General features: G+C 40.8%; 9 protein-coding genes across 9 annotated transcripts; 3 read left to right on the top strand and 6 right to left on the bottom strand.

Moving 5' to 3' along the window:
• Positions 1 to 22: 22 nt before the first annotated feature.
• On the top strand, positions 23 to 3,343 carry LOC108650876 (uncharacterized). The gene is made up of 3 exons (XM_018100199.3): positions 23 to 989; positions 1,039 to 1,324; positions 1,388 to 3,343. The coding sequence occupies exons 1-3, from the start codon at positions 175 to 177 to the stop codon at positions 1,652 to 1,654; spliced, it is 1,368 nt and encodes a 455-aa protein (XP_017955688.1). The 5' UTR covers positions 23 to 174; the 3' UTR covers positions 1,655 to 3,343.
• Positions 1,686 to 8,517, bottom strand: ClC-c (chloride channel protein 3). The gene is made up of 10 exons (XM_089258800.1): positions 7,998 to 8,517; positions 7,360 to 7,660; positions 6,702 to 6,868; positions 6,434 to 6,637; positions 5,740 to 6,372; positions 5,464 to 5,678; positions 4,677 to 5,401; positions 4,405 to 4,618; positions 3,243 to 4,340; positions 1,686 to 3,178 (listed from the first exon to the last, which is right to left on the bottom strand). The coding sequence occupies exons 1-9, from the start codon at positions 8,082 to 8,084 to the stop codon at positions 4,250 to 4,252; spliced, it is 2,637 nt and encodes an 878-aa protein (XP_089114926.1). The 5' UTR covers positions 8,085 to 8,517; the 3' UTR covers positions 1,686 to 3,178; positions 3,243 to 4,249.
• Positions 8,518 to 8,839: 322 nt separating this feature from the next.
• On the top strand, positions 8,840 to 10,743 carry Tasp1 (Taspase 1). Its single transcript, XM_018100207.3, has 3 exons — positions 8,840 to 9,052; positions 9,125 to 10,101; positions 10,237 to 10,743. Exons 1-3 carry the CDS (start codon positions 9,025 to 9,027, stop codon positions 10,318 to 10,320), a joined length of 1,089 nt encoding a protein of 362 aa, XP_017955696.1. The 5' UTR covers positions 8,840 to 9,024; the 3' UTR covers positions 10,321 to 10,743.
• A 261-nt stretch (positions 10,744 to 11,004) lies between these two features.
• LOC108650154 (uncharacterized) lies at positions 11,005 to 12,179 on the bottom strand. Its single transcript, XM_089259540.1, has 3 exons — positions 11,865 to 12,179; positions 11,507 to 11,808; positions 11,005 to 11,443 (listed from the first exon to the last, which is right to left on the bottom strand). The coding sequence occupies exons 1-3, from the start codon at positions 12,145 to 12,147 to the stop codon at positions 11,132 to 11,134; spliced, it is 897 nt and encodes a 298-aa protein (XP_089115666.1). The 5' UTR covers positions 12,148 to 12,179; the 3' UTR covers positions 11,005 to 11,131.
• A 752-nt stretch (positions 12,180 to 12,931) lies between these two features.
• Positions 12,932 to 14,172, bottom strand: LOC149091379 (uncharacterized). Its single transcript, XM_089259330.1, has 3 exons — positions 13,977 to 14,172; positions 13,627 to 13,928; positions 12,932 to 13,564 (listed from the first exon to the last, which is right to left on the bottom strand). Exons 1-3 carry the CDS (start codon positions 14,116 to 14,118, stop codon positions 13,079 to 13,081), a joined length of 930 nt encoding a protein of 309 aa, XP_089115456.1. The 5' UTR covers positions 14,119 to 14,172; the 3' UTR covers positions 12,932 to 13,078.
• A 329-nt stretch (positions 14,173 to 14,501) lies between these two features.
• On the bottom strand, positions 14,502 to 16,038 carry ARY (Aldo-keto reductase on Y). The gene is made up of 5 exons (XM_018100203.3): positions 15,802 to 16,038; positions 15,581 to 15,748; positions 15,360 to 15,529; positions 14,952 to 15,294; positions 14,502 to 14,882 (listed from the first exon to the last, which is right to left on the bottom strand). The coding sequence occupies exons 1-5, from the start codon at positions 15,973 to 15,975 to the stop codon at positions 14,583 to 14,585; spliced, it is 1,155 nt and encodes a 384-aa protein (XP_017955692.1). The 5' UTR covers positions 15,976 to 16,038; the 3' UTR covers positions 14,502 to 14,582.
• A 58-nt stretch (positions 16,039 to 16,096) lies between these two features.
• Positions 16,097 to 17,586, bottom strand: LOC108650885 (aldo-keto reductase 1B). The gene is made up of 4 exons (XM_018100208.3): positions 17,376 to 17,586; positions 17,094 to 17,261; positions 16,518 to 17,033; positions 16,097 to 16,394 (listed from the first exon to the last, which is right to left on the bottom strand). The coding sequence occupies exons 1-4, from the start codon at positions 17,445 to 17,447 to the stop codon at positions 16,197 to 16,199; spliced, it is 954 nt and encodes a 317-aa protein (XP_017955697.1). The 5' UTR covers positions 17,448 to 17,586; the 3' UTR covers positions 16,097 to 16,196.
• A 133-nt stretch (positions 17,587 to 17,719) lies between these two features.
• LOC108650888 (kxDL motif-containing protein CG10681) lies at positions 17,720 to 18,704 on the top strand. The gene is made up of 2 exons (XM_089259331.1): positions 17,720 to 18,081; positions 18,136 to 18,704. The coding sequence occupies exons 1-2, from the start codon at positions 17,903 to 17,905 to the stop codon at positions 18,605 to 18,607; spliced, it is 651 nt and encodes a 216-aa protein (XP_089115457.1). The 5' UTR covers positions 17,720 to 17,902; the 3' UTR covers positions 18,608 to 18,704.
• On the bottom strand, positions 18,611 to 20,219 carry LOC108650881 (EARP-interacting protein homolog). The gene is made up of 3 exons (XM_089259329.1): positions 20,101 to 20,219; positions 19,730 to 19,921; positions 18,611 to 19,674 (listed from the first exon to the last, which is right to left on the bottom strand). The coding sequence occupies exons 2-3, from the start codon at positions 19,898 to 19,900 to the stop codon at positions 18,697 to 18,699; spliced, it is 1,149 nt and encodes a 382-aa protein (XP_089115455.1). The 5' UTR covers positions 19,901 to 19,921; positions 20,101 to 20,219; the 3' UTR covers positions 18,611 to 18,696.
• Positions 20,220 to 20,311: the final 92 nt, after the last annotated feature.

Raw genomic sequence — 20,311 nt, 5'->3', positions numbered from 1 at the left:
TATAACGAAATACCGATAGGTTGACAAAGTAGGGAAATTGATCGATAAGTCTATCAATTCTAACGGAAATTTCAAACAACATAGGTTAAAAGTTTGGTGAGCATGGGTAGTTATTAGTTGCTATGCCAACGACTGACTGGTGTTGTGTCCATAGAAAAATTAAGTGAATGCAGAATGGATGTGCTTTCGCATTATAGCTCTCCTGTAACAGAATTCCCAGCTGCACAGCCGCTAGAAAAGCAAAGTGTACTGGTAGACAATTGCACTGGCACGGATCCTCCGCCACCCCATGTAGACACGGCTACCGAGACACAGCAGAAGCAGCATGTGTCCACACAAACAGAGCAAAGCTGCAGCAGCAGTAGCAGTATAAATGTGGAATATGACGAGCGTGCCTTGGCCAAATGGCTGCGGCAGATCTACCCACTGGTGGAGCAGGAATTAAGTCAACCAACGCCACTTATGGAGGACCAGCAGTCAAATCAGGTTACACTGCAGGAGCAGCTGCAAGTGCACGCTTACCAAAAACTAACAATGAACAGCATTGAGAACTCGCAGGGATTGGCCATTTGGCTGTGCGTGCACACCAACAATGCGCCCGTACTGGTGGTCACAACTGTGGCACCTCACGATGATTGGTGCGAGCATATGGAACAGCAACTGAAACTCTTTGTGCCGCAGCGTATGCCCCATGGCAATTTTGTAGTATACTCGGAGGCCAAATCTTTGCCTCTCAAATCGTGTTTGCGCAGCCTTTGCACAAATAATTTTAACAAGAATATCTTTGCCGGCGCCACTATGGATGGAGAGCTCTTTATTTGGCTGTACGAACAGGCTACGGTGGAAATCAGACAGTTGCATAGCGTTTCCTCTACACAAGGTGCCGCAGTGGCGCTCGACTGGGTCACGGAGCAACGTTTGCTCGCCTGCTATGCTAATGGCACAGTGCAGCAGTGGTTGGTGACTCAACAAACGACCTTGGATTGGGAGTAAGCGAACAGAAAACAAATATTAACTGTATATTGATGTATTCTTTAGATATTCCTTGCCAGCTTTAGTTGGCGCAGAGCTAACGACTATGGTGTCTCTCGGCCTGGACGACTTCGTGCTGGGTACTAATAGTGGAGGCGTCTTTCGTTGCTGGAGCTCCGGTCGGCAGCCGGCCTTAGATAGATCCAGCAAGCAATTCCAGTTGCTCGCACTCCGCAAGCATCGTTTCATGGTATCCACTCTGCTGAAGACTCTAATGGATGGCCACCAAATTGTGGTAAGCTGCGATTTGAGTGGCCAGGCCTACTATCACGATATGCGACACGAAGAAGAGGTGTGTATGAGAATGTGTATATAGGTCAACAAATATGTAAAAGGATGATTTATTCTTTTATAGGACACTGCACAATTGATTGTGCAAATTCCGTTGCCTTTTAAGAACGCCATCGCCTGTAACCGTGATGCCAACATCATCTACTGCCCCAGCAATGACGGAGCCTTGGAGTATTACAGGATCAGCGATGGTGCCCATGCTCACGCAAAGGGTGGCCTACGTGGTCGTGGACACTTTATACGAATCAGCGACAATGGCTGCTGGTTGATCACAGGCCTCTATGGCAATGAGTTTCAAATATTCTATATTGAGAGTAATTTAAGAGAGTAACTAAAAATAAGTTTTAACTGCATTTCTACCATTAAGTGAAGACTTTATTGTATTTATTAATATTTGTGTTTCATTGTTAGGCCTTGCCACTAGGTTTCTTGCTTGAAATCATTAGCTTTCCACAGAATCCGGATACCTTTTCACACAAGACAATCAGTTTTCTGCTGAACCCTAATGGTTTTTGCATAGTAGTAGTCTTCATATCATTCGACGTGGTCGAATTGTCTTCGATCTGATTCTCACTTTTGTTAACGTTACTATCTGTTTGACATGATATTTCTGTCTTATAGATGGGATTTTCACATGACGTAGATGTACTGAAGACAATCTCGTTTTTATTATGGGTCGTCGGTGCGTTACTAGATTGACTCGAGATTGGTTGTGTCCTACCGGATTCTTTCGTACTGGAGACAGTCTGCCTTACCTCACTGCATCTGTCATAAGAGACTCTCGGCTCAACAATGGGCGAGCCGATTGAGTAGCCAGTCCTTTTTTTATAAGCTATCGGGTGGTCACACAAATATGAAAGATTCTCACAGGAAGAATACTGATCTTTCGGGCAGGAATCTGAAAGCTTATTAGCTGTACTTTTCTCTCTATTCGACGTCGGATTTTGAGAAGATGAAATAGTCTCTATGTTATTTTCGGCGGGCATATTTATGTAGCCAGCGTTCATATGATGTGTCGGAAAATTTTGATTATTGAAAGATGTCAAACTTACACATAAGCGAATCCAACCCTCACTAGCTGAGCTCTCACTGAGTGCAGTCTCTTCTAATCCAGCGGAGTTCTCATTAGATTGATTAAAAGTTTTTCTGACGGCAGTGGGCTCTTCACTGTCACTACTAATTTCTTTATCTGCCAATACATTTTGTTTACAAGAGGCGTTTTGCTTTCGGCGAGTAAATGCTTTCTCAGTGGATAGATTTGGGTACTCAAGAGAGCTAGTCTCTTCGTTAATGCTGGCAGTCGCTATTTGTCTGGAAACAGACCGTTTTTTACGGGGAACTTCATTGGAGACCGCCGCTTTCTTATTGGCACTTAGTTTTGTTTCACTAAAGCCAATCAATAAATCGGCATTCTCCTCATCGGAGGAGTTCTCATTCACTTTAGAGTCCTTTTCCTTTTCACTAGGGATGGTCTCCTCATTCTTGGAGGTACACTCCTCTTGATATAGTGCTGACTGCTTTGTATTAACAGTATTGGACAATCTATTGTTTGTTTCGCTTGTGTGCTTCTTTATGAACATTTCAAAAGAACTTTTATCTCTAGAGCATGGTTGCTTAACCCATCCGGAAGAGGCTTCCGCATCATTGTCGTCGATAGGTGGAGTCGGGCTCATCATCCTTTTTCTTTTACTCTTAGACGTGACTATCTTTATATCAATGGTTTTGTTGTCATCTCCGGTCTTCTTAAAAAAAGTCGACCCATTATGTAATAAACTATCTGATTTCAATGGGAGCCGATGTCTTTGAGAATGACTCTCGCCTTGATGACAAGTTTGAAACCCAATTTTGGGACATGCTTTAAAAATATTAAGCCAAATTAATTATAGAAGAAACACAATTTTGTTGTCTGCAAATCTTACCTTTAACAAATCGCAAAACTGTGAACATCTTTCTAAACTGAAATTTTCTGTGACTTTGCTAATTTTTCAACATAACTGAATAAAAATAATGGGATAAATAATTATGATATGATGAATGCCTCCATACCTAGACAAAATAAAAATGAACTTTGATGCAAAGTTTGTTTACATAAACTTTCAAATGTTCAAATTTTGTTTTTTACTACTAATGACGTTACCGACATAGAAGTAATATGTCTATATAATCTCTGGAGTACATAAAAGTAGTACATAGAATAGTTTTTCATATAATAGACTTTTATATAGCTTCACTTAAGTTTATTAATGGTTTCATCATCATCATCTTTCAATGCTATTTACACGAGTTTAGATTAAAATTTCACAGATGTCTAACAAAATACAATATTACTATATATATGGTATGAACGAAATGCAAAACATATCCATTCTTATTTGCTTTCTATTAAATAAAATCATTTCTTTCATACTATTGCCTGTGCTGCCAGCGTGAAAATTGCTTTACATAAAAAAATATTTCCAAACATTCAATCCACATGCGCGTGATGTACAAAGGTATATAAAAATAGGATGATTACATATTATTAAAATAAATGTAGACAATATTATTTTGATTGCGTTTACAAATGATAATAATTACAGAGTGGAAATTATAAATATGCTGAGAAATTTTGCACTAGTTTTTAATAAATTATACATTTAACATTAACGACACAAACATATATTTATGTGTATAATTATATACCAATTAATATATACTATACATATGTATATATGTATATAGTAGTACTGCACACAATTTTGCTAAATCCATCACACTATCCGATTCCGTTCGTAAATTTCCTAATCATTTTACTCGTGCTCTCAACTTTCCGCTTATTCATATGAAGTTTTGTTGGTTTTGCGATAATAGTACACATAATAATAAAAATAATAATAGTAATAATAATAATAACTAGGCATCTGCCTGATTGGCTAATAAATTCAACTTAATTAAAGAGCACAGTATTGGGATCTTCATTATCCATTTGTTTAACATGCCGTAGTACATCCTTTTTCGTTATAACACCCAACAAGCGACTGCAAATAGTGACCAAATGTTTTTAAATTATTTCTAAAATTACTAATGTAATAATATACTTACCCATTGTGTGTGACAAGCGTTTGACGCAGACCCAGTTTACGGAACATGTCGACAACAGTTTCCATGGGCGTTTGATCGGTCACCGTGATGGGTGCCATATCAAGAATTTTCTTTAGTTTAAGTGGTGGCGGTCCCAGATTTTGAGTGGGTGTCGTGGACGTAAATAATACTATGGAATTACTATTGATGCCTTCGATAAGACGCTTTGCGTTACCTGTCAATAAAGAATGATTAAATGATCGACAACTTGAAAAGATAAGTTATTAGCTCACCAATAGCCAAGTTAAGATCCCTGCGCAGTACGAAGCCAACTAAATATTGATTTTCTCTAGACACAACGACAGGATAGCCGTTGTGCTCGGTCTCCTTAAGCAGATTCTCAACATCTTCCACCGTCATGGAATCTTGTGTTATGACATTTAATGTTTCATTGCGCTTTGGCTGCATGACATCTGCTGCGAGCGTTGTATGCGCAAATTCCTCTTTGCTATCAAGGAACGGATAGCCATTTAAAGCGATATGCGCATCGTATATTCCCTGTCTGCCCAGTGCATCGCCGACCCACTTAGAGGCCATGGCAGCCGCCATTAATGGCACAATATAACGCACTCCGCCTGTTAGCTCGAACATGATAACCACCAAGGAGACAGTCATACGCGTAACTCCGCCAAGCACGGCGGCAGCGCCGACAACCGCATACAATCCAGGTGTTATTAGATTGCTATCCGCACACTCTCCGGTGAAGAACCAAATGTTAGGATAACTGTATGCAAATTGCTCCACACCGATGCCAACAATGCGACCCATAATAGCGCCCAACAGCAGCGATGGTATAAACAAACCCGAGGGCACTTTTATACCGAACGTAAAAATGGTCAGTGCCAGCTTCAGAACAAAAGTCAATACCAGCAGCCAAATAGAACGATAAACGCCGGGACCTGGCTCTGTCACTTCAATAAAACTAGTTCCTGTACTGATATTCATTCGCTTGTAGTCACTGTCAGATAATAAAGACATTAGTTTTAGCACAAGGCCAAGCTTAACAATGGATACACTTACCATAAAGGATTTGAGTCTCCGGACGAACATTTGCTGACCAACAGAAAGATGAGTTCGTTCATGTTCATGCGTGTGAAGGGATTCGGATAGCAAATGATGGCAGTTACCAACGTAACAAAGAGCACTTCACTAACAGGATATTGGCCCAGCTTACTAAACTTTCTGTATCGGCACCACCACAAGTTTGCCTTTATAAAGAATGTACCAATGACACCCTGAAAGATATATAAAGAAATAAATAACCGTTTGTCAGGTGTATTTAAATATGCTACTTACACCCATGATGCCCAGAAAGACGAATGGAATCAGCTCAAAAAATATCCATGGTTTGTTATATTCCACAAAGAACAGCACGGAATGTTCATTACCAAATGGCGTCAGTGACCGCAGAACAAAAGCAGCAATTAGCGCACAGAAGAACGAGCGCCACAGAGTCTTCAGTGGAAAGTAATAGGACACTTCCTCCAGGGAGAACAGCACTCCGCCTATAGGCGCCCCAAAAGCAACCGAGACGCCAGCGGCAGATGCTGCTGATAGAATTTCACGCTTTTTTGCCTCGTTTCGCCCATATTTAGGAAATAGATGGGAAAATATGTTGCCAATACAGCTAGCAATGTGCACCATTGGTCCTTCTTTGCCAAGTGTCAGACCTGCAGACACGGAAAGCATCAAACCCACCGATTTGATCAACAAAGTCCATTTGCCTAAATAGCCTCGTATAATAAAGCCCGACAATATGGTCTTAATCTCCGGTATGCCAGATCCGCAGGCATAAGGAGCAAACATGCGCACGAGCGACGCGCTTAGTGAGGCAAACAGCAATGCCCACAAAATATATAAAATATACGATACAATATTCGGACCCGTGCCTGTTCGATTGAGCCCAAAGATCTCTGGCCACGTCTTCCACTAAAATGAAAATATGTTAATGATAGTGTTATAGAGTGAAATTATATTTAATAAGACTTACCATGGAGCAGTTACCCTCCTCGAATACAGACTGCTTATCTGGATAGCAGCATTGTTCGCGATTAAACCAAAAGGCTGTCGGACATATGCCATGCTTCAGGTCTGACATCCAGCTAGCTCCTATATCTACCATGCCCGCAACACAGCCCGCCGCAATGCCCACAAGCAGGACGCATAGCCAGCCAGAGCCTGCGTCAATAGCTCCCTGCAAAAGTAGATAAGTATTAGTCGTGATTACATGGAAAGATTAGGGTATATATTATTTTTACTTTTATCAAATCCCAAAGTGAATCCTGTCGCTTTTTGACTATGTAACGATGTCTCATGCGATCGCGAGCAATATCCCTCTGCCAATCGATGGTATGAAAATCCTCGTACTGCCCAATGCCCGGTATCTCATCATGTACCTCCGAGGAGCCATAGAACGATAATGCTCCTAAAGTGAGAGACATGGTCGCAAAGAGTGCTTTGTTTTAAATTGCTCATTTGCTAAACACATTTTGAATGTGATACTTGATTCTTGAACAGTGGCTGCAAACAATCAGCTATCAATATTACAACAGAAAGCTAATATTCAAAATAATATTCGTAATATTTTTCTGAAAGAACGTGTTGCTTTCAGTACAAAATTTCTTATCGACGATATAACAATACAACAGCTTGCAGTTATTTTTAACTAGGAATACAGACTCGAATCAAGCACATGTCTGTGTATATTATTAATAAGTAAATGAAATTAATGGAAACGATAGGAATGGCCCGCATACATATGCAAACACACACTCGTACATGTGTATATGAATATTAATATCAATAAAAGCAAGTACAGTCACAATTGTTGTGACGTCTCTCGGGCTAACGAGATTAAGATGATAAGTGAGATAAACAAACACTGATTTCTTATGTTGGTCTCGTTCCGGTACTCACCATCCATGGGGTCGCCGAAAGCGCTGTGAGTTGGCACATGTTGATGTTGATGATGATGGTGCATTGCTCGCTGATTTGGCGCAAAGTCGCGTTCCGTATCCGATTCGGTGACAGTCTCTCGATGATAGCCGCTGGAGCTGCCGATAAGATCGCCTGGACTCGAACGTGGAGTTATATCGATCATATCCTCGTCGTCTGTGTTTGCGGTGAGTGACGTGGTTGCCGCTGCCGTATAAGATTGCTTTGAGTGTGGGGCCAAAGGATGATCGCCGTCTCCTGCTCCTATGCTATGGCCATTTGACTATAAAATCGATAATTCAGTTTATCAGTTTATCGCTATTCATGTACTTTGCACAGCATATTAACGCTAGGCGACACAATATTTATTTGCTCACGCACTAACATATTAAAAGGCTTAAATGGTATTTTTGGCTTTAAATGTGTCCAAAGGCAAGGGGGCGGAGTGGGGGTCGAGTGTACGCGGCTGCTCAGCTGTTTAGCCCTGACACCCACGTAGACACTTTTACAAAACTTAATTCCGCCCCTAAAATGTGCACAAATAATTTATGTATGAGCACATATTTTATATGCAGCTTATTTCGTATCACGTTGACTGCCAGCACTGTACTATTACATACCTTTTTCATGACTGTTTGATATGCGGTTATGTAGTTGTTGCCTTCCGCTGCAGCCTCTCTGCTACCTTTTAATGGAAATTTGTCCATTTTTATTAAAACGTAGTATTTTATATGCGTATAATAAAGCGTCGCTTAGGTTGGTATTTCAGTGATTATGGTAAATCTCTTCTTTTCTTTTGCGTTGCAATATTGCAGCTGATTTTTTTTTTCTTCTTTTTTATATTGCTCTTTACATATTTTAATTGGTATTAGTGCATAACAAGTGCAACCAGACGGCACACACAATAAACACAAATACAAGCACACACACAGTTCGACTTGGACAAACAAAAAAAAAAACACTTCACATTTCACTTTCACTTGCTAATCTTTAATTGATCTAAAGAGATGTCCGCACATTTTTCCAGATCAAAACGTAACTGGTTAATTACATATTTAAATTAATACATCTTACTTTTTAGCTTCAATTGTTCTTCTTTATTGCAAAAATCACGGTCATAATTCTGTGTGACCAGGTTAAGCATACCGCGAAAATACTTTCGACATTTTTTGTAACTCCAAAATATATTTTAAAATGTTGAGCGACCGTTATTTACTCAAACTAATAAAAATGTTTCTGTCTTTAAAAACATTAAGGCTTTCACTACTTTAAGCAAATCTGAGAGGACGTGCATGCCCAATGCAAAATTCACAATTCAAATACAATGTATATATATATATATATTAACAATAAGTGTTATTAGTGATATTTTTTTCTATACAAATACTAAAATCGTATTTTATGGAATCATCAAAACTGGGTACCCCTAATGTGCAGTTAGACCAGTATTGAAAAGCACATATTCATAGTATTTTTAATAAGTTTGTAATGAAATCAGTATTTTGGCGCATTTAGCAAACGGTCGTTCTTGTCTCAGTTTCCAAAATTGTTTAAACAAACAAATACTAAAATAGCTCCTGTCCGCTGTAAACAAAGGCCGCGAAACGCGAGTGCAGTTGTCGTGAGCAGCAACTATACAACGACAATATGGCTGGTTTCGTTGCGGTGCATACAGGTTCGTTTTGATTGATGAGCGTATACGTGTATGTATTTATTTACAATTTACGGACACGCACATTTGTTTCAGGAGCTGGAAATTGCATCGATGAATCAAAATACCAACGCGTCATCAAAGAGGCATGCATACGAGCTACAGAAATTCTGCGAAACGGCGGCAGCGCTATCGATGCTTGCGAGGCGGCGATAATGCGCCTGGAGAACTGTGGTCACACTAACGCCGGCTTTGGCTCCAATCTCTGCTTAGACGGCTCGGTGCAGTGCGATGCAGCCATAATGAATGGAACCACTCTCAACTTTGGGGCATGCACAAATGTCAGTCGAGTAAAGAATCCTATACAGCTGGCGCGTCGCATTTGTGACGCCCAATCAGATCATCAGCCACTGGAACGCATTCCGCCCATGGTGCTGGCAGCCAGCGGTGCAGAGCAGTATGCCGAGCAAGTGGGCTGTACTATGGTTGATCCCAATGTGCTGATCTCATCGAAAGCGAAATTCCATTATAATCATTATAAGAGCAAATACGATCTAGTTGTCGGCGACAGCAAAACAGTCGAAGCTGCCGAGGCTGTTCCCGAGCCGAGCAACGAGGTGGAGCTAGCTGCCGCCTTGGACACCGTTGGCGCTGTGTGTGTCGATGGTGCTGGGAATACTGCAGCCGGCTGCAGTTCCGGTGGCATTCTACTCAAGGTGCCTGGTCGTGTTGGTCAGGCGGCAACCTATGGCGCTGGCTGCTGGGCCACCGACACGGATGAGTTGGCCATTGCTACGTGCACGACGGGCAATGGAGAGTACCTGATGAAGACACTGCTTGCCCGCGAGATATGCAATGGCGCTTTTAGTAGTGATTGCGCCGTGACCAGCCTGCACAAGACATTCAAGCAAAAGTTCTTGGACTCACCACTGCTGCCGCAACAGCAGGATCTCTATGCGGGGGCACTCACACTGTTGTACTATCCCAAGCAGAGCTGTGGCGAGGTGATGTGGAGCCATACGACGCAATCATTCTGTGTCGGCTACATGGCGACCACGCAAAAAGTGCCAAAGGTTGGTGCAAAGCCATAAGCTATCCATCCATCATCTTGCCCATCTACATATTGAATGAATACTATATCTATATATAATATATATATATATATATATTCTAATGCTGTTTCTATTTTTTTTTTTTTTTTTTTGCAGTTCGTACACTCTCCGTTGCCCACGTACAGTGTGCCAGGCAGATCGTGCGTTGTCAATGGCCATAATTTCCATTTGCGCATTTAGTTTGAGGCTAGCCAAATAGCCTCAGCCAAGAGCCAACAACCAACAGCCGACAGACGACAGCCTGTTCTGTCCCAGACACAGGTCCGCCTGTGCGCCACCTTCATCGTCATCTCTTCTGCCAACTCATTTGATTTAATATTTAATTGCCCCAACAAACACTGTCAATGCAGGCGCGCCGCCTTTTGCCCAACCAGCGAACCGACAAAGCCAGCCAGGTTGCAGCCACCACCGAAACCAACACTCAAACCAAAATCAACAACGACAATGACAACAATTCATATTGCTTCTGTCTCGATGAAATATTAAGAATCATTAAATGGCAACTTTTCATTGTATATCACTATGTATGTATGTATGTAAATAGTGTTCATGTTTCTGTGTGTACGCCACAACTAGCAATAAAATAAGATTATTTTGCACATATATATATTTATCTATATACACATACATATATCTAAAACTGAAGCGCAACGCAACGCATCTGCCCGCCTCATAAATCAGACGAACAGTGGTCGAAAAACATGGAAATCATATTCGAATTACATATTTAGAATTTATGACATGGAAGAAAAAAAAAAAAAAACAAACAAACAAACCTGTTTGCTGTTTGCAGTCTCAGTCGTTATTTTTATTTTATTTTATTTTTTTGTAAGGAAATTTAAAATATTACCGAATTGATTAGCATAAGATGTATTTAGCTAAGCATTGTTACAATATAAGTTCGCTGAATTAGTTATCAATGAAAATTTGATTTGATTTATGGAAATTATATAAGTGACATAGTTTTTATTAGGCGTACGTAGCTCTTAGCTTATTTGCTAAATAATAATCTGTTACAATGTTCCGGCTTATCGGCAACACAATACTTGAGAACCATATCAAAATAACGCTTGGGAGGAGAACATATTCTGTAAAGGCTTGTCCAGTCGGTGCTGTAACGAGATGGCCTCTGGCAGTAGAGCGCGCTGTGGCAGTTTTCATCGGCATATGCATACAAATATAATCCTGTAACCCTCTCCGCTGCCAATGAGCAGATCTTGTTACGTTCTTGGTAAGTGGGCGTCGGTGGTGGTGGGGTAGCCAGATAACCGCCACTGTCATCACAAGTGGCTTTCCTTCCCAGCTGTAGAAAACGGATAAATGGGATTCCGATAAAACGTTAATTATTTCTAAAACATCCACTTACATAAGTAGCGGCATCCTGAGGCACACAGACTGGGCCCTCCTCAATGTCTGCTATGCAAAGCTGATTACTCCTGCAATCTACGAGGGTAGCTATTTCGTCATTTATGCAGCGGGCTGCTTGATTCGCAGTCACACAGGCGTATCTGTTGCCCGGGGTACATTTGCCGCAATTCTTGTCAATAACAGCTGCGCATACGTTCTTAATTGTTTCGGAGATCTGAGATCTAGTCACGCAGATTGATTCGTGATTACTGCAAACGCTGTTTTGAGGGCATTTTTTCTCTTCGCCAAATGGCTCGCCATCTGTTTTAATATCGATATTAGTATTAGATTATTAGCGAATATCCTTCAGTACTTACTAAAGCAAAAATAATACGTTGTCTGCGTTATACAAAGCGCATCGTTGTCCGCCATGCAAGCGCCACATTTGAGCTCCTGTACAGCAGTCGGAGTCTGTACAGCAGTCTGAGTCTGTGCAGCAGTGAAGCCCAGACAAGCGATAACCAGAACTGTGATCAACTTGATCATGATTTGTCTCATGGATTGCAATGAAACGTCTTGACTGATTGCATGCCTCACACGCAGATAGCTTATATACCAGAAGTGGTAACCTTCACGACTGCAGTTTATGGATCCTGTCATTACAATGCTGTTGACTTGTTAAACGGATCATAAAGCAATATTGAATCGTTCTTTTTGGCTGAGCATAACATCAAGCGCCACAACAACAAATTGTATAAATTACATTGCGATAGTAAAGGCAGAAGATCGCTATTTTTTCTCCAGAATACATTAGGGGCTTAAATTTATCTTTATTATCTTTGCTCTCCCAATGTAAGGTATTCAAGAATGCTAACGCAGCAGGTTATTTTAAATCAATTTAATTTGTATATATTTGTATATTATTTTCGTCCCTTTTTCAGAATGAAAGTTAAGCTGCAAAAATGTTTCTATTTAAAAATTTGATTTGGGCTAGGACTTTTTTTTTCAATTTTCATAGAGTATTTTCCAGTCTAGTAGTTGCTTGTAACTTTTTTTTATCAAATTAGCTTATAAACATTAATGAAAATGGAATAAAAACGAGATATTTACTCATCCTAAAAAAGAGTATGCTTGGTCATGTAGAAACACTTATCACTTCTATACTTCCAATGCTAGCTTCAAAAATCTGTAAGAAATATTCATTATAAATGTAATATAGTTTTGATCATACTATACTAGGTTTCTAGATTTCACATTACATCACTATTCGATATGCTTGCACATATGTACATAATATGTATGTATGTACATATGTATGTATGTATGTAAATTATTAGAACTGGCAGACTTCCAACTTATGTATATATATACATATGTACATATATAAACTTCCCCTCCCTCTTTACTCTTCACCGGCGCAATAGTGGAATTTGATCTAAAAGTGTTATTTGTTAAATAATATTTTATTTTACTATTGAAAATTATATAAGTTGCATAATGATTATTATATGTGCATGGATTTTAGTATATATGTATGTACATACATATTTTTTATTGATTGTATTATGAACCGCTAGTTACCCTTGGATTACTATGGGGCTGCAGTGGAGGATGACCCTGGAGCCGCAGTTGTGTCCGAAACTGGAGCAGCGGTTGAGCTTGGAACGGGGGCCGCAGTTGTGTCCGAAACTGGAGCAGCAGTTGAGCTCGGAACTATTGTGGGAGACACTGGGGCCAGAGAAGAGTCTGTAACTGGGGCAGCAGTTGTGGTAGGGACTGGACAGTTTTTCGGCTTAGTGGCAACACAATTTTTAAGGAGCGTATCGAAATAAGGCGTGGGAGCGGAGCATGGTCTATAAAAGGTTGTCGTCCAGTCGGTGCTGGAGATACTGGGCCTCTGGCAGTAGACGCCGTTCTTGCAGCTCTCATCGGCATATGTATAGAAATATAATCCTGTAACACCCGCCGATGCCTCATTGCAGATTATGGAACGTTCTTCGGAGCTCGGCGTTGTGCTTGGCGCTGGGGCTGGTGTGGTATACTCGGCATCCTCGTCGCAAGTGGCATTCTTTCCCAGCTGTAATGACCCGATAAATGTATTTCGCGAGCTCGCTAAATATTTCTAAATGATCTACTAACATAGACAGCGGCACACTGGGGCACACAGACGGAACCGACCTCAACGTCGGCAATGCAAATCTCATCCCCCTTGCAATTGATGACGCCAGCTATTTGGTTATTTATGCAACGGGCTGCTTGCGTAGGGCTCACACAGGTGTATTTATTGCTCGTGATACATTTGCCGCAGCCTCCGATGCTAGCATCTCCGCATACATTCTTCACTGTTTCGGAGATCTGAGTTTTAGGCACACAGACTGCTTCCGCATTGCTGCATACGGTATCTCCAGTGCACTGTAGCTCGTCGCCAAATGACTCGCCATCTGATTTAATATTAGCGAAATTCCTTATGAATATCCTTCAGTACTTACCAAAGCAAAGATAATAGGATGTCTCCGATACACAAAGTACCTCGTTTTCTGCCAGGCAGGCGCCGCATTTTGGCTGATCCTGACCCTGTGCAGCAATAAAGCCCAGCGAAGCAATAACCAGAACTGCGATTAGCCTGAACATGATTTGTCTCTTGGATTGTAATGGAAGTTCTTGACTGATTCCATGCCGCCCACGCAGGTAGCTTATATACCAGAGGTGTTAACCTTCACGACTTCAGTTTATGGATCCTGTCATAATACTGTTGACTTGTCAAACGGGTCATAAAGCAATATCAAATCATACTTTTCGGCAGAGCATAACAACAAGAACCACGACCAAATTTGTATAAATTATCTTGCGATAGGCAGAAGAACGGTCTTTTTTCTTTAGAATACATTAGTGGCTTATCTTTATCTTTATTATCATTGCTCACAAAATTTAAGGTATCCAAAAATTTTGTTTTACCTTATTATATCTGTACTTCCGATGCAAACTTTAGAAATATGTACGAAAAACTTCCTAGATAAATATATAATACCTCTAATTTTATTGAGACACACAACAATTTTGTGAGAACAAATGAATTATTCAATAGGTTCCCTTGTCTATTCTCCACCCTCTTCACCCTCGGCTGGCCCATCAGCGGGTGCTGCCGCCGACGCCCTCTTGGGTGTACCATCTTCCTTCTCAAATTCCTCGGTACGGCGATCACGCTCATCTTCTCGCTCGAACGGATAGAAAGGATGCTCCGCAGCTTCCTCAAATTTAATGAGGCGATCCTTGGGCTTGATGCCTTTTAGCAGACGCCTATCTTCCTCAGTCAGCTGGAAATCGAATATGTTCAGATTCTCTTTAATGTGCAAGGGATTTGCTGCTTTGGGTATGGGCACCACCCCATAGTCAATCTGGGAATATATTGAGATCCGTTAGTCAGGTCGACGAGCCATGATCAACTCACATGCTGCTGGCCATACCAGATAACGTAGCACGATTTGGGCAGGCGTACGCTTGTATTTCTTCACCAGACGTCGCATGCCCTCGGAGAAGAAGTAGATGGGTGTATGAGTTTCCCGATCCGGCTGACCAATTGGCGCGTAGGCGGTCACAACAATGCCATTGTAGCGACAATAGTCGACCAGGTCCTTTTGCATGAAGCCAGGCCAGACTTCCACCTGATTGACAACCGGCTTGGATGAGCTGCACTGGATGATGCGCTGCACCTGCTCCATATTGAAATTGGAGACACCAATGCTACGCACCATACCCAGCTTAACCAGCTCCTCCATCGCCCGCCACGTGTCGATGTAATCCACGTCGCTATCGAAATGGAATATACATATATATTTAAGAGAAAACATTAAATGCGAATCTCTATTACGTACGATAATTGTACTTTATCGTCCTGCTTGGGGTAGAGAATCTCATCACATAAGTGTGTAAAGCCGACTGGGAAGTGCATTAGGTAAAGATCGATGTAGTCAAAGCCAAGGGCTTCCAGCTGCTTCTCGCATATGCGACGCACTTCTCGCGGATCATGATGGATATTCCAAAGCTTAGCGTGGAGTTGGAGGATCACTGTGAAGATATATCAAATCGAGCTTACCTTGGTCGTGAGAAAGATATTCTCCCTGGAGACATTTCCCATTTGGATTTGCGTGCGTAGCGCCTCGCCCACCTCCCTCTCGTTTTCATAGACGTATGCCGTATCGAAATGCCTGAACCCAGTCTCCACAGCGCAATGGATGGCAGTCAGGCATTGATAACCGCGCATCTGCAGTGGGAAAATGGGAAAGGATTTAACAGGCTTACAGGTGCTGCTCTTACATTAGCCGTGCCAAGTCCTAGCACAGGCATTTCGTAGCCGCTGCTGAGCTTGATCTTGGGCGCCATCAGCAGGTTCTTGATCCCGCATACGGGCTTCTCGCCCAGTATAAGAGCGACCCGGGTGTTATCTTCCTCATCGTCCTCACATGTGGTTAAACAACGTGCGGGTATCATTTTATTATGAATATTGGTTCAGAATTATAAAAAACAAAATAGTACTAAATCAATTTCGATTACACACAATATCTTGGCAATTTTGAGTTGTCTAAAGCTTTAAATAATTTAAACACTTGAATTTATGACCATTAAGAAACGGTGCGCAAATTGCAATTTATTTTAAATATCATATTACATAAATATATATTTTTATGTTTTTTTATTTATAGTTTTTTGCTTTAAAACTCAATGCCAAATGGATAGTACTTGTGATTGAGACTCTTGATCAAATTCAAAGGCACATATCGCTCGCCAGTGTTATAGCCATCCAGTACACATCTCTCCTCTGCCGTCAGCTCAAAGTCGAAAATGTCAAAGTTCTCACTAATGCGTCCAACATTTGAGGATTTCGGTATGGGTAGTACACCTAATTCCACCTTTAAGTAGAAGAATTAGATGAAAAATTACAGTCATAATGAATTTTAAACTTAAGTCATTCAACAAGAAAGTGTCGTAGAATTGGGCCACAGTTGTCATAGAACTTATTCTATTATATATACCAAATAACGTAGCACAACTTGGGGAGTTGTCTTCTTGTATTTCTCAGCTATTGCCTTCACTTCGGCCGAATAAAGGAAGTCGGGCTTCTGCTGTTCCGGATTTGGTCTACCCAGGGGCGTGTATGCAGTTACTGTTACATCATACTTCTTGCAGAAGGCCGTCAATTTCTTCTGATTAATTGCCGGCGAGCACTCGACTTGATTGGTCACCGGTTTGATTTCACAATTCTCGATAATACGCAAGAGTTGTTCGCTGTTGAAATTCGACACTCCAATGCTGCGCACCAGGCCACTTTTGACTAACTGTTCCATCGCCTTGTAGGTATCCAGGTAGTCAATGTCGCTCAGCAGAAGTTGGCCTGCTTCATTTTTGGGCAGTAGCGTTTCCTCATCTACATATTGGTAGCCAACCGGCATGTGCATCAAGTACAGATCAATGTAGTCCAAGCCGAGGTTGGACAGCTGCTTGCGGCAAGCAGTCTCAACGTATTTGGGATCATGATGAATGTTCCAGAGCTAAACGAATTCATTTGTTTGAAATATGGCTTCAATATTATTCCGATTGTTTAGTCTCACTTTTGTAACCAAGAAAATGTCCTCGCGCTTGACTACGCCGTCTGAAATCTTATCCCGTATAGCTTTGCCAACCTCCGCCTCGTTTTGATAGAAATAAGCTGTGTCGATATGCCGGTATCCAATGTCAATCGCGTGTTTTATAGCTATTTCCCCTTCATTGTTCTTGGACTGAAATATTTAATATAATTTTTATTATATATATTATATTATTATTATTATAATTATATAAATATTAATTACATATTTAATCAGAAATATTTATTATAATTAAACGCAACTCACATTGTACGTCCCCAAGCCCAAAACGGGCATTTCGTATCCATTATTCAATTTAACTGTCGGTGCAAGCTTCATAGCTAATAAAATAATAAAACGAATAGCAAAAAAACAAAAAGCAAATCCCCAATTATTTCGCAATCTAAGCTATTCTCTGATCAGCTGTTAACTGTCAAGAGGCTTAACATTTGCATAAATGCTATGAACAGAGCTTACTAACATTTAACATTTGCCGGAGAAGCAAAACATCTGTTAACAATAAAATGTAGTGACTTTACGTACAAAAGGTATTTGCGCATTTCGTCCAAGATTTTCTTTTAGAATAAACATATATAGTTACAAATTATACATATATATGAATATATCTTTTTTTTTTTAAATATACCAGTAACAGAATTTGCAATAATTATGTCTGACCGTTGACACACTGACTTCACGATATATCGACTAAGCTTTGATTTATCGATTAGTTTGGATAGTGCTGTATAAATAATTGTTTATGTTTTGTTTGCATATTCTGGTCAGGAAGCTTAATGTCTGAAATTAAAGTTACGGATATAGTGGAGGACAATGCAGATACTACACCAGATCTGGAGTCTTTTAATGGATATGAATTTAACAATTATACAGCTGCCGAAGCTTTCATTCAAGGTCTATCTGGTATGGTAAATCAGAGCGATGTTGAGACCATGATAAGAGCTCAAAAACAAATGTGAGTAGAAACAAATGACAAGCAAATAAATAATTATCAAATATGTACTTAAAGGCTACAACGCTTTGAGAAAACTAATGAAATGTTGCTAAACTGCAATGCCTTGTCGCAAAGCCGTTTGAAGAATGCAAGTGAAGATTTCAAACGACATGTAAAATTGTTGAGTGAAATGAAAAAGGATCTAGACTACATATTTCGCAAGGTGCGAATAATAAAGCAAAAGCTACAGCAGCAATATCCTGCTATATATGCAGAAGTGCAGCCCCAGCGCAGTAGCTTGGCCGAGGAGGCAGAAGACGAAACGGAAACTGCGAAGGCTGCGCAGTTGGCGGAATCATCACAGCCTAAGCCTACGGCTGAGCCAGCTCCCAAAAAGAGCGGAGCGACAATTGAATACGTACAAATGCAGGAGGCTATCGAGAACGGTATTGTTGAGATAGAAAATGAGCTGATAAAACGTGTCTGCTCTGTGGAGACAGCCAATCCCAATGACTCCTCCGATTGTACGTCAGAGGATACTGGTTAAGCATTAGTTAATAATTAGCTTTATTTAACATATTTATCTAAACAATATTTATTATACGTTCTAGTGGAATATTCAGTATATGCAATAGGTTACATAATGATTTGGTACTTGTATTGTTTCGGTACCTTTGAAATTATAACGCGGCCGTCATAACTTAACGATGCGAAAATCCAAGGATCTACATTACTCCATTCTGCACAGTACACAGAGTCCTCATGCTGGTCGAAGGTCTGTAGTAAGCCATCTGAAAGCACTTTATGCCTCTCCTGAGAAGCGCCCGTTCCAATTTCTTCGCTATCATCAATGCCTGGAGCCTCTGAGCTCACTGACCCTGCACAGGTTAGTAGAACCTTGCAATCACTGGAGCTGGATAGTATTAATTGGTCATGGAATGTGTTGAACCGTACCGACCACACCCAGTGCGAATGATCGCTGCGCTCGAATACTGGGGCCTTAACCATGCGACAGTCCCACACTTTTAGACATCCATCATCACCACCTGTCGCTAGATGACACTGTTTATTAGGATTACAGTCTAAATCGCGTACGAACTGTCCATGTGAGTCCTCTATACTCCACGCGCAATGTTGAGTGTCCCGCACATCATACGCCCGAATACTCGTGTCATGCAAGGCCAAGAACTGATGTCCCTGATGATGATGCGACCATTTGCCAGTAGTAAATGGTGACGTGTGCTTGGCACCGCTGGTACTACTGCTGACTTCGGCTATCACGCGAGTAGATGCTTCTGCGCGCTGCATTACAGCCAATTTATTGCCCACCACACAGGCCAACGTTTGCTCTTGGCTTGGATGGAATTCAACAGTTTTCACACGCTCGCCCCAGTCAGCGGTGTCTAGCACCTCAATTTTGGCCCATGGTATATATTCACTTTTGATGGGCTCAGCATCCTTTTTATTCCCTGAATCGTCATTCGGCAAAGTTAAAAGTGCTGCCTGTGAAAGCACTTGAGCCCCTTTTTGTACGTTGTACACGGATGCCAGCAAATGCGCATCGTGGGGACAGCTATTCAGCTTCCAAACCTCACCCAGTGCATGCTCGAAGATCTGAAAGGACATTGATCAATGAAAAATGTGTTCAATAAATAGATTTCTAGCTCACTTTTGATTGTATGGTGCCCTGCTCCTCGTCATATTGCAACAGATGCAACTGATTGGTGGGCTTCAGCGAGTTGGTGGCTATAAAAAAGCAGACATCATTGCCTTCGCCGTATTGTGGCGTTAGAGCCCGAGCCTGCAATTCCAAACCATAAATCAAATTGTTCTCTTCCATTTAGAAATTAATTCTGGACGTCTGAAAAGATAAGTAATTTTCACACATTGATAAAGTTGTTTAAAATATAACTAATTCATTTATAGCTTTTGATTCCTAAACTTCAGTATTGAAACCGTTAGATGCATACATATAACATCTGTTAATTTCGGCATATCCTAATAACCGAAACAATATATGAATGTATGTACATATTTCACATACGTATTCATTTATACTTCCAAAAAAGACGCCATACCCAAACAATTTTAAATCAAACTCTTTTTTAATATGAATAAACTTTTGCGATATTTGATTAGAGATGAGCTCATAGTATTTAAATATCGACATAGTACTTTTTATATTTATTTAAAGCGCTACCACTGGTTAGTGGCGCTACTAACAAAGCTGCGAAGAAAATAAAATGATTAA

This window comes from Drosophila navojoa, chromosome 4, assembly GCF_054131105.1.
Source record: "Drosophila navojoa isolate 15081-1374.11 chromosome 4, UAZ_NAV_1.0, whole genome shotgun sequence".
In the NCBI taxonomy this organism is placed as follows: domain Eukaryota; kingdom Metazoa; phylum Arthropoda; class Insecta; order Diptera; family Drosophilidae; genus Drosophila; species Drosophila navojoa.
The sequence above is the reverse complement of the archived record's forward strand: the minus strand, read 5'-3'. Positions and strand labels throughout refer to the sequence as shown.